Source organism: Felis catus, chromosome C2, assembly GCF_018350175.1.
Source record: "Felis catus isolate Fca126 chromosome C2, F.catus_Fca126_mat1.0, whole genome shotgun sequence".
NCBI classification, from domain to species: Eukaryota; Metazoa; Chordata; class Mammalia; order Carnivora; family Felidae; genus Felis; species Felis catus.
In genome coordinates, this window is record NC_058376.1 from 122,605,812 (window position 1) to 122,619,046 (window position 13,235).

General features: G+C 47.7%; 1 protein-coding gene across 3 annotated transcripts in view; it reads right to left on the reverse strand.

Moving 5' to 3' along the window:
* CLSTN2 (calsyntenin 2) overlaps positions 1-13,235 on the reverse strand; it is a 616,602-nt gene that overhangs the window by 32,925 nt on the left and 570,442 nt on the right. For all 3 annotated transcript variants that reach the window (XM_003992052.6, XM_019810639.3, XM_019810642.3), the window contains one exon: positions 2,635-2,801. In XM_003992052.6, the coding sequence (XP_003992101.1) occupies positions 2,635-2,801 (167 nt within the window). The remainder of the gene's footprint in view (positions 1-2,634; positions 2,802-13,235) is intronic.

The following is a 13,235-nucleotide window of genomic DNA, read 5'->3' on the forward strand; positions in this document are numbered from 1 at the left end:
AACGGGGCCATAACATTTAATCTGTTGTGAGGAGTAGGGCTAATGAACTTCGAATAGCCCCCAGTGGGTACACCATAAATTGTGTGTCTTATCATTAACTTCCCCGCAGTGCTCTGCTTCTTGCCAGCTGTGCTCTAAGGATGGAAAAGGATCCTCTGCGGTGACTGCTTATCAACAGGTGGCCTCCTAGAAAGTTGGAAGAGCCTCCCCACCCTCCAGGGTGGTGTGTGCCATTTAGTTTACACCCCCTCTTTTCACAGCCTCTGGCTGCTCTGGAGAGACTGCCATGCCTTTCCATTTATGATCCTAAGAATGTGTGGCTTTTCAGTCCAGTATCTTTGGTTTATGTGTTCTGTAGTGCCGGAATCCTGAAACTATGGTCTAACGGGATGCTCCACAGCAGAGCGGATGCAGCTCAGAGACAGGGAGCAAACCCAGAATCAGACAGAGAGGGGGATGGTTGGAAGACAGATTTCTGCATCACTGGGCTGACAAAACGCTAAGGAAACAACACAAACAGTTGGTCAAGGATTAAACCCTAGGTTCTACATGTGAGGGTGCCTATATGAAATGTGCCGCGAAACAGACCGTGGGAAAGTTGGCCTTTCCAATAGGAGGCAGTCACGAACGTGTCCTTCAATGGCAAGTGATTAACTACTGAGTGCACCTGTGCGTGTGTATCTAATGTTCTGGAAAGCCATTCTTGCCTTACCCTGTCTGAGCACTGCTCCCACCTTCCCCCTCTGACCCAGTTTCCAAGGTGAGCGTCTTGCCCAGATCACGTTCCTTTGCCTACAGCCCTTCAGTGGCTCCCTTGTCGCTGACAGAAGAAAACATGTGTACACGTGAATATAGTTTACGGGGCCCCATGACGTGGTCTGTGCGCAGCTCTCCGACCACACTTTCTACCTCTCCTTCTGCAATTTGGGCACTGTTCCACTGGCCTTCTTGGAGTTCCAGTGCACAATGCAGGGCTCCCCAGCCCTCTGCCATCACTCGTGCTCTCAGATCTGCCTAGAATTACTGCCCAGCTCCCCTCCCCTGCTTTTCTCTTGTTCTATGCCTACCCATCCTCAAATATTCTGCTCAGACCTCACCTCCTCCAGGAAGCCTTCCCTAACTGCTGCTCCCCAGGATCTAGAATTCTGGAGCAGGCTACCTGGGCTTCTATTCTGGCTCTGCTCATTACTAATTCTAGGATCTTAGACAAGTTTCCTTTCTCTTGCAGTCCTCAATTCCTCATGTGCAAAATAGGAATATCCACACGAACTTTGCCATAAGGTTGTTCTGGGCTTCAATGAGTTAACACCTGTAAAGCATTGAGAACCATGCCTGGCACTTGGGGAGCCTCAGTGCTCATAATTATCACGGCGGTTACCACACTGGATTATAAACGTCCTCTTAGGCCACTGACTTCCCAAAAAGACAAAAGGCTGGCAGTGTTCAGTTTCACGTCTCCTCACCCAGCCCTGAACCCATACGTGGGTGTCTGTGGCATGTTTGCTGAAGTGACTGCAGCCTACAGAAAAGCATGGTGTGCTCAGATCACCAGACCCTCCAGGGCTCCCCACATCTGAGCCCCACAGGCCCCACTGGCAGTGGACATAAAGGCACTGTCTGCTGGAGGGGTGACTCCCGGTCCAGGATAGGTAGGCCCAGGGCAGGAGGCAGGTGAGGATCCTAGGACTGTACCAGGTGCAAGATGGGGGGTGGGGGGCACACCATCCTTGGGAAATGGCCCGTAAAGGAAGCCTCCACGGTTTGGCAGGGGCGATGGTTTGTGGGGCTGTCCTGTGCTCCAGGAGGTAGAGGGTGGGCTGCCTGTTCTCACCGCAGACCCCTAACAGGGGTGTGTTAGGATCGAACAGGAGCTATGATGATGTTCACCCAGCTCTTTGCTCAGGTTCCCAGAGGCTCCCTGCTGGCCGAAGCTCCTAAGGTCCAGGTGAGGTCAGAACTACCCCTGCCTGTCCGGGGTGGGGACGGCGAGGGGCGCTCACTGAGGACAGTCAGCCATGTCTTGCCTCTCAGGAAGCGCTGTTCTCAGAATGCAGCTTTGATTCTTTTGGATCACACGAAATGTTTTTATTTTGCATAATCTCCTCACACTCCCTTTGCCAGAGATTGCTCGAAGCCCAATCTGTGCTTCAATTTCACAACATGAGACCCGGCGACCTCTGTATCTGCTTTCTAATTCCAGCCCACCCCAGGCTGACCTTCTTTCCTAGTTTATATTTAACATGGCCAAACTTTTTATTCTATTTTTAAATATTTTTGAAATACATTCCTGCATGCTGCTTCTGAGCCTTTGGCAAATAAAACAAAAACCAATCAACCAACCCAGGAACAGCTGAAATACAACAATTCCCTTCTGGTAGGCATTGGACAGGTGCCTGCTTTTGCGTAGTGAACTGATTATACAGGAGGCCTTCGTCTAGGAATTTCAGGACACGGCAGAAGCCCATCATGGAAGTCACGGTCGCTAATCTCCCCACCGTGTCAGCACCTTTGCCCCCAGACCATCTCTGTGCAACTCCACACTGAGGACTCCATTTCCCAGAGTCCACTGGCACTGGGCAGCCACTGCCCCATAAATCAATGTCTTATTGGTGGGGATGCCCGCTCCTTCCTTACCTTTATTCCTTGGCCGAGACTTTCCAGGGAATTAATATCCAGCCCTTCCTTGCAGGCCTGCAGGCAGGAAATGACCTTCTGACTCTCCATTTTGCCAGGGCGGATGGTGAGACTGGCCAGGCTGCCGTGGAAGAATTGAGCAAACCGCGGTTTGGTGACTTCTCCTCCTAGAAGTGGAAGAAGCACGGTCATTTGCCCTGTGGAGATGAAACACCACTTCAAGGCCACCACCATCTGGCCAGGGGACCAAAGACACAGTGACTGTGTCCCCTCAACCTGAGCGTTTCCTTCGGAGCGGTGAGCTCAGCGGCCGCACTGCCGTCGAGAGGATATCATCTGCCGCCAATACCTTGGCACTCCCCAGCTGCACCTGATTTAGAAATCCTGGAATTCCTGAATTTTAAGCAGCTGCCTTCAGAGCCATGAACTGCTTCAGAAGACAGAAAGGGCCTAGAGAGTAAAGGTAGGAGGGAGCAGGAAGCGGCCACTGATGCCAGGCCTGCCGTGTGTCTGGCTGTCTGCTAGGGACTTCATCTCAACAAGCCTGCAAAGAAGGAACCCTCGTTTCCCACTGACACCTGAAGAAACCCGAGACTCAGCAAGGTTGAGGGACTTGCCCCAGGACACACGGCTGAACGCTGGAGCTGGTACCCTAGTCCCAGTCTGTCTGGCCCCAAAGCTGGCCTTTGCTTCCCTATATTCTACAAAGAGGCTGGCAGGCAGTCAGGGAATCCTAGAGCCCTACATCCACGGCCCCTGGCCCTCTTGCAATAAATTGGTTTTGTACCCACTGAAATTCAAGCTCTTTGGCATGGAAGGACTTCCTTGATTCTGTTCTACCTCTGACTTTCTTCTCATTGCCTACATCTCGTTCTCCACTGTTCTATCGGCTGGGCCAAGTCCTGAGGTCAGGCCTGCTCTTCAGCACGTGAGACTGTTTAATGCTGCTGGTCTCAAGTCCTCTCCTCTCATTTTCTCCAGGTCCCTAAAAGCTTCCCTGAGGTCTGTTGGAATCCTCCTCCCCCACAGCCTTCCTCCTCCAGGAGGCCTCCCCCACAGCCTTCCCAGGGCCCAGGCCTGTTCCATCTCTGAGCAGCCCACACGGACAGCCCAGCCTTGATCTTGCTCTCCTGTTTGTTCAGCGGGGTGGCAGGATGTATAAGAAACGCGGATGTGGGTCAAACTCCAGCCTTGCTAATTCCCGGGGAAGGTTTTGCAAATTCTCAGCCTCTGCTTGCTTGTAGGGGACAATTCTGGGTTTTGCCTCCTGGCTCTCCCGCCCTCTCTCAGAAGTCTCCTGCAGTGTGTCCCCAGGGAAGTGTGCTCCAGTGAGACACCACCACCGAGGGCGAATTTCTGACAAGTTCTACTAGACTAGAAAGCTACAGTGACTTCTCTGCCCTCAACAAGCTACTCTGAGCCAGCAGAGCCTGGACCTTAGCTGGAGAGTGGGGGGAGGGCTCTCCCCTGGTCACCCCACCTCAGCCCTGGGGTAGTAGAGACTTCTAATACCTGCCTTCCTTTGTTCTTCAGAGTTCTACTTCTCAGGGGCTAATCCTTCATTACTCCAATTCTCCGTTAGTTAATAATTCTTTGTATTTACCTGTTGAAACTACGGCGTAGTTCTTCTCTCCCGATTGAGTCCACACTCAACACCCTCTACATCTGCACACATACTTTGCTCCCGCTTGTTCCTCTTCCCCCTAAGGCACCGCCTCCAAACTACTTACATTAGGCAGATCCCATCTCCTGTCCCCTGCTGCACACAAAACCTTTCATGAGCCACCCTGCCTACCACGCTCTGTGTCCTGAGCCCCCTGCTCACTGTGTCCTCTCCTTGCCCTGCGCCTTGGAGCGCTGACTTCATTTTCACATCCCCTCGCAACCCAGTGTTGCTAATGGTTTACACGTGTGCGTTTTCTGTCCTCAATAGCCTATTACTGTGCTTCTCAACCTTGGCTGCGCATTTTAATCATCTGGGGATCTTTAAAAAGTCAACCTGATTCTGGTGCTGGGTCCTGCCCCGAGAGATTGTGACTTAATTGGCGTGGGGAGTTTCAGAAGGTCCTCAGGTGTGTTAAACGTGAAGTCAAGGTTAGGAATCACTGGCTAGAAGCTTCGTAGGTTGGGCCTCGTGCACGCCCCTGTGTGATCTCTCTCCTTTCTGCCACCCGCCGGCTTACCCTTGCAGCCCTTTGCACGGTGCTAGAATGTGTTTGTTTAAGTCTCTCTCCTGGATGGCAGGGGCACTCATGCATTATTCATTTTAATGAAGATGATACTGAGCAGGTATTAGGGGCCGAGGGCTGCACCAGGCACTTTGCATAAGTTGACTCATTTATTCCTCTCAACAACACAGGGCCTCTGTGTCATCCCAGCATCCTGCACCCTGCCTGGCACCCAGCAGACATTTCAAAACTGTTTCCTGAACTAAAAGAGATGGTGAGTTAATGCCAGCAGAGTACCGGGCATTGTGGTGTCTCCCCAACATCCATCTCTCCTCTGCTTTCTTGTCGCAGCGCCCAGAGGTTTGGCCGAGTGGACTTGAAGTCCAGGGATGGATTCTATTTAGTCACGGCGAATCAGGTTTTCCTGTTTCCCTTGCTCTAGTGACTGACTCAGGTGTCGACTTGGGACCCAGTACCACGACGAAGCCAATCGGTGCCTGCGTCCACTAAATCACAGAGGCTGGCCCAGGAATAATCATGAGACCAAATTAGGCCAATGAGTTGAGAGGAGAAATTAACCAGCAGCCTTTGGGAAAAGAGCTTTCATTTTCACTCCAGAAAGTTTCTGGAACCTGCTCTTGCTCTCTTCCCTGGAGATGATTACGTGAGGATGGAAGGCTAAGAGCTGCTCCAGCCATCTTGTAGGCCGACGAGGGATGACCAAGGTGACGCATGAAGGAGAGAAGGGCCAGGAGGATCCTAGCAGAGTGCTGAGTGGACCTCCTCACTGCTCTACCACAGGGCATCCTCAGCTGTGGGAGCCAATCATCCGTCTTTATGGCTTAAGCCCTTTGACTCACACTGTTGTTACCTGCCGCTGAAAGTGTCTTCACTTTGGAAATGAAACTAGAAGGTTCTATTGAAGTACTCAGTCCATGGGGAACTCTAAAGAGATTTGGCTTTGAGGAATGCCCTGACATGGCAATGACTTGGGAGTATGGGGGAACCCTCCTGAAGCCTTCTGATCTTAGTTATCAAAGCACCCATGGGTAGGGTCCTCCGTGCCATTAGCATATTCCTATTCTAGCAAAAGGGGCACTTCTGTGGACCTGCAGGAAGAAGGGTGTGTCTTGGGTACAAGTCGCAGAGTTGCCACTCTCCGGGGCATTCAGAGGGTCATCTCTTCCCCGCTTTGTCCACCCCACTGTCCTCTTAGAGCAGCAGATACAGCAACTATCATTTACTGTATATGAACTACGTTTCCAACACTGTGCCAAGTCCTCAAGATACATCATCTTATTGAATCTTCACTAAACACTTGGATACGAGGTACTTATTCTATCGTTAACAGTGGAGCAAACTCAGATTGAGAGAGAAGTTAGTGGCCCGAGGCCACACCAGTAGTGAAGTATGTGCCCCTCCACTGTGAGCACATTCACCCCTGCACGGGGCCAGCTGGGGCATCCTGTTGTACCAGCGGCCCCATCCAGAGTGAGGCTGAGAGAGAGCCCTCTGTCATCCAGTCCCCTGAAGTGCTCACTCTGCAGCACCAAGTTTATTTATTTATTTAAAAAAATATTTTTTTTACATTTATTCATTTTTGAGAGACAGAGAAAGAGCACAAGCGGGGGGTGGGGAGGAGCAGAGAGAGAGGGAGACACAGAATGAGAAGCAGGCTTCAGGCTCTGAGCTGTCAGCACAGAACCCGATGCGGGGCTTGAACTCATGAGCTGTGAGATCATGACCTGAGCCGAAGTCGGACGCCTAACCGACTGAGCCACCCAGGCGCCCCTGCAGCTCCATGTTTAAAGACCAAACTTTGTGACTCTCTTGGATTCTTAGACATTTTCCAACGCACCATTTTCTCTCAGCAAAACATTCATATTCTGTATTTTTCACTCAAGAATCCCACATCTGTGGTGCACTGTATTTATTAGTGATGCAGCTCCAGGAAATCAATTCAATTAGCACTTTGCAATAGGAGGCCAGCATAAAATTTGAAATATATTTGCACTCAGGGGTGGTTGTGATTCAGGATTTAAAAAATAATAGATACATTGAAAATCTCTTTTTAATATCTGGGGTGTCTTCGTAAACCACATGGCTCCTCTGTTAACATTTAGACACAAACATGCTCATGAATTATTTGAAGGAAAAAAAAAAAAACGTAACCTGATTTCTTACACAAAGAACTTTCTCTAAATGTTTGCGAATGTGATTTTGGATTCTTTTTTTTTTTTTTTTAAATTTTTTTTTCAACGTTTTTTATTTATTTTTGGGACAGAGAGAGACAGAGCATGAACGGGGGAGGGGCAGAGAGAGAGGGAGACACAGAATCGGAAGCAGGCTCCAGGCTCTGAGCCATTAGCCCAGAGCCCGACGCGGGGCTCGAACTCCCGGACCGCGAGATCGGACCGCGAGATCGTGACCTGGCTGAAGTCGGACGCTTAACCGACTGCGCCACCCAGGCGCCCCTGATTTTGGATTCTTGAGGCTAGATCTGCACACATTTTTAAAGTGTTTGCTGAATGTCTAGCCCTCTGTTATATTCAGTTAATTATAAGATATAGACCATGCTCTCTAGGAACTTACATTAGTTGGGAGAATAAAGTGTAGACAATGGGAAGATAAAAATCTAAGAGTAAATTGCTAGTAGAATAGATGTTCTAAGGCAGTGCCTGATTAATTTCCAAACAAATGACAGAGATGATGCGTCCAACAGATCATAGGGGAAAGAATAATAGCCATTGTTTATGAGGCCCTTAAAATATGGCAAGTGCTTTCATGTTCTACTTTATTTAATACTTAAGTGGCAGGATAGTGCGTTTGAGGTCTTAATCTGTCTATTCTTTTGATTTTTTCCTGAGTGTTTCTCCCACCTTACCCTCCATTTAGACACATATCTGGCTTCTGCTCATTGCCACAGGGAGGGTTGTGACAAGGAGAAGAGCAGATCGGGCTCAAAGCTGAGCTTCTTCCTCGGTTTTGTTTCCAGCAGCCTAAGTCCTTAGGAGGATGGAGAAGATCTGGGTATGGATCAACATTTGGGGGAAAATAGAGGAAGAAAACCTGGCTTCCCCCAGAGGAGAAAATATTGCCCTCGACTGGGGAGGGAGGCTGGCAGGGAGGCAGCAGAGGGGGATAAGGCACAGGGGTGCCGAGTGAGGCACCTAAAGCCCGCCACCTGGGCTGAGCTGGGGCTGGGGAGCATGATGCTGGAGGGAATGCCCGCCTGTCGCATCTGGACAGACAGGCAGATGGACCACAGATGGTCTTACAGAGAGAGCATGAGAAGCAGCGAGGATATTTTTGTGCCCTCAAGGAAGGCAAGGAAATGCTGAGAGAGCTGCCAGGCCAGAAGGCCCGTCAGTGACAGGACCAAAGAGGCGAGCACCATTTCAGCGGACACCTGCTTGGGGAGAGGGCTGGGGGCCCCCTCAACGCCCTAGCCCCACATCAGTACTCCCCAGATCGATCAGCCCCAAGGAAATGGAAACATTTCTAATTTGCCAAGGTTAAATCTCCCCCACTCAGATGGAATAGGGGTTTGAAATGAAACTAAGATGGATGTAGAAAAAATAATTTTTCTTTGTGAATTCTGATTCTTACCTGCTAAACGTATAACTCTTTTTACAGATGATGTTGCACATTTAGATAACTTGCCCAAACCACACAGCCAGGAATTAGTGAAGCCTAGATTCAAACTCAGGTCTTGCTTGCTTCCAAGGCTTTGACCTGCATGCCATACAATAGATGTGGCTGGGAGGGCTCAAAGAGGACTCCTTGGAGGATGTAGTAATTGGGCTGCTTCATGAAGATGGGGACAGGCTGGGACCGACACAATGCCGGGAGAGACTGTCCGAATAATTGGGTTCTGTGGGCACTGGGTTCAGCAACTCCCAATGATTTGTGTCAGGTTTTCTGGGAAATGCAGTTGTCTTGAGAAATAGTAGTATTTGGCAAACGTGATTTAATGTAGCTTGTATTCTGAGCCAGAGTTTGCGTTGGGGATGAACTCCCCCTCAGCTTTCTTTCAACTGAGAGGTGGGGCCCACCCACCTCAATAGCTTTTCAATCAGTAACATCCACTTCCCTCCAAGTAGAAGATCCGTGTTGTGAGAATGTGCTGTCTCCTCCCTTTGTGAGGTGTGTGCAGGACGCTGCTGGTGCTTCCTTTCCCGCCGTCATCCCCACAGCTGTTTAGTCTGAGAAACACACGGTGGAGTGGGTGCAACATTCCCTCTTGCTTGACTCGAATGCTGCTCTATGTGTGGCTTGTTGATGGGGACGCCCCTCAATGAACACAATTTCACGGATGGTTGGGTATCAATTTTGAGCAATGCAAATGGCGAGACCGTCTGAAATCTCGCTTTCCCTCATTTCCTCCTGTCAGTGATGGAGACACCCATGGAACGCAAAGACTAAGTGAAGTGTGTAATAGACCCCCACAAGCTGGAGCTTCACAACTGTCCACACAACCCAGGGGCTGCAGGGGACTTGTGGAGATGGATGACCTGTGGTCGTGGCCGGCCACGGCCATTCTCAGCAGGTTTCTCACCCTTTTTTGTTTCTATGTATCCCCCTCCAGCCGTCCCAGCAGACATTTAATATGTGGCATGTTCTAAGAGAGCAAAACATATGACTATAGATGAGCCCAAAGTCAGCTCTGTCGGGTTGGGGACCTGAATTCATGGAGTGGATTATTATTATCCTATATCATCCAGGATATCCCCTTCCTTCTCCAGATGAAGAACTAAGAAATATAGAGGCAAGACACTTTTCAAAGACCCAGGGCAGCAGTGAGGGTCTGGAATTTTCTTCCTATGGCTCCAAACTCAACCCTCCCTACAGTGAACCACAAAGCCTTGAGGGGCCTGTAGTTCCTTTTAGGCCTCAGCTTGGACATTGTCCAATGTGTGGGGAAAATGCCCTGGGGGTTTGTACAAGTGATTTGGCTCCAGGTTTCAGAATTGTCTGGTCTTCTGTACTTGGGTATGAAACTCCATCTGGCTTTTTACATGTCCCTAGAAGCAGAGGTGGTGTAGCAGTGCAATTAAGGATAAGAGTTCTGGTGGCAGAGGCCCAGGTGCAAATCCAGGCTCTGTGTGACCCCTAGTGAGGTACTTCTCTTCTGTCTGTTTCTTCATTTGCAAAATGGGGATCCCATTCTCAGCCAGGCAATAGGGTTGCAAAAGGGGAAGACATGCATTTAGCTCGGCACAGGGCAGGTACTCGAAAATGGCAGCTAGTGGTAGAGGGACAGCATGAACCAAGGAACTCCAAGATCAGATTACATCACGTGAGTTTTCACTTTTTCTTCAGTGGCCTCTTTCCTTCCTTCTGGTGTATCTCTTAGAAAAACTAAGACAATACTGTTCTTGCTCCAAGCCCTTGTCAAATTTTATTTTTTTTTAATTTAATTTTTTATTTTTTACAATTTGCATCCAAATTAGTTAGCATATAGTGCAGCAATGACTTCAGGAGTAGATTCCTTAGTGCCCCTTACCCATTTAGCCCATCCCCCCTCCCACCACCCCTCTGGTAAACCTCAGTTTGTCCTCCATATTTATGAGTCTCTTCTGTTTTGTCCCCCTCCCTGTTTTTATATTATTTTTGCTTCCCTTCCCTTATGTTCATCTGTTTCGTCTCTTAAAGTCCTCACATGAGTGAAGTCTTATGATTTTTGTCTTTCTCTGACTAATTTCACTTAGCATAATACCCTCCAGATCCATCCACATAGTTGCGAATGGCAAGACTTCATTCTTTTTGATTGCCGAGTAACACTCCATTGTGTATATATACCACATTTTCTTAATCCATTCATCCAGTGATGGACATTTGGGCTCTTTCCATACTTTGGCTACTGTTGATAGTGCTGCTATAAACATGGGGGTGCATGTGTCCTTTCGAAACAGCACATCTGTATCCTGTGGATAAATGCCTAGTAGTGCAATTGCTGGGTCATAGGGTAGTTCTATTTTTAGTTTTTTGAGGAACCTCCATACTGTTTTCCAGAGTGGCTTCACCAGCTTGCATTCCCACCAACAATGCAAAAGAGATCCTCTTTCTCTGCATCCTCGCCAACATCTGTTGTTGCCTGACTTGTTAATGTTAGCCATTCTGACAGGTGTAAAGTGGTATCTCAGTATGGTTTTGATTTGTATTTCTCTGATGATGAGTGATGTTGAGCATTTTTTCATGTGTCGGTTGGACATCTGGATGTCTTCCTTGGATAAGTGTCTATTCATGTCTTTCACCCATTTCTTCACTGGATTGTTTGTTTTTTGGGTGTAGAGTTTGATAAGTTCTTTATAGATTTTGGATACTAACCCTTTATATGATACGTTGCTTGCAAATATCTTCTCTCATTCTGTCGGTTGCCTTTCAGTTTTGGTGATTGTTTCCTTTGCTGTGCAGAAGCTTTTTATTTTGATGAGGTCCCAGTAGTTCATTTTTGCTTTTGTTTCCCTTGCCTCCAGAGACCTATTAAGAAGTTGCTGCAGCCAAGATCACAGAGGTTTTTGCCTGCTTTCTCCTCGAGGATTTTGATGGCTTCCTGTCTTACATTGAGGTCTTTCATCCATTTTGAGTTTATTTTTGTGTATGGTGTAAGAAAGTGGTCCAGGTTCATTCTTCTGCATGTCACTGCCCGGTTTTCCCAGCACCACTTGATGAAGAGACTGTCTTTATTCCATTGGATATTGTTTCCTGCTCTGTCAAAGATTAGCTGGCCATACGTTTGTGGGTCCATTTCTGGGTTCTCTATTCTGTTCCATTGATCTGTGTGTCTGTTCTTGTACCAGTACCATACTGTCTTGATGATTACAGCTTTGTAGTATAGCTTGAAGTCTGGGATCGTGATGCCTCCTGCTTTGGTTTTCTTTTTCAAGATTTCTTTGGCTATTCGGGGTCTTTTCTGGTTCCATACAAATTTTAGGATTATTTGTTCTAGCTCTGTGAAGAATGCTGGTGTTACTTTGATAGGGATTGCATTGAATATGTAGATTGCTTGGGTAGTATCGACAGTTTAACAATATGTGTTCTTCCTATCCAGGAGCATGGAATCTTTTTCCATTTTTTTGTGTCTTCTTCAATTTCTTTCATAAGATTTCTATAGTTTTCAGTGTATAGATTTTTCACCTTTTTGGTTAGATTTATTCCTAGGTATTTTATGGTTTTTTGTGCAACTGCAAATGGGATCAATTCTTTGGTTTCTCTTTCCGTTGCTTCATTGTTGGTGTCTAGGAATGCAACTGATTTCTGTGTATTGATTTTATATCCCGCAACTTTGCTGAATTCATGAATCAATTCTAGCAGTTTTCTGGTGGAATCTTTTGGGTTTTCAAATTTTCTTATTAATATAATCTTTGGAAAGGGGAGCCTGGGTGGCTCAGTTGGTTAAACGTCTGACTTCAGCTTAGTCATAATCTCATGGTTCATGAATGCGAGCCCCAAATCGGGCTCTGTGCTGACAGCTCAGAGCCTGGAGCCTGCTTCGGATTCTGTGTCTCCCTCTCTCTCTGTCTCTCCTCCACTTGGGCTCTGTCTCTCTGTCTCTCTGTCCCTCTCTCTGTCTCTGTCTCTCTCAAAAATAAACTTAAAAAAATATAATCTTTGGAATAAGATACAAAGTTAGAATTACAACCCAGTTATACTGTGTTTCCAGACATGAATTTTAAAGCTGATTTCATCTATTAAACTAAGATGCCCTTGCATCAAATTAACTCCATTGCCTAGAACAATCTTCTCTTGATTTGTTGATACAGATAATACTAAGGAACACCTTGTTAGTCATCCCTGTGTGTCAGACCACGAACCACATAGCTTTGTCAAAACAGCTTCAAAACTGGGATGTGGGGTGCCTGGGTGACCCAGTTGGGTAAGCATCTGACTGTTGATTTCAGCTCAGGTCATGATCTCACAGCTCGTGAGTTCAAGCCCCATGTTGGGCTCTGTGCTGACAGTGCAGAGCCTGCTTAGAATTCTCTGTCTCTCCCTTTCTCTCTGCCCCTCTCCCACTCACACACACACACACACACACACACACACACACACTCTCTCTCTCTCTCTCTCTCTCTCTCTCTTTCTCAAAATAAATAAACTTTAAAAAAACAAATGGGATGTAATTCAACAAACATTAGCTATTGACCTACTAGTGGAGGGGGAAAGGTGAGGAGAGGAGAATCTGTGAGAGCAGACAGTCCTTGCCTTCTGTAAACTCATGGCCTGGTAGGGATGGAGACCTGCATCTCCAGTGAGAAATTTCCCAAAGAGTGCTCCAAGAACGCTATTTTACAAAGAGTGAGTTCCATAGTGAAATGAGGTTGAGAAACATGGGTTAAGTAATATCAAACAGAATGCTTCATTGGTGGGCTTTTGAGAGCTTTTAATATGCTATCAAGCATTGTGACTCTCCAACGTGGTCCTGTGGGG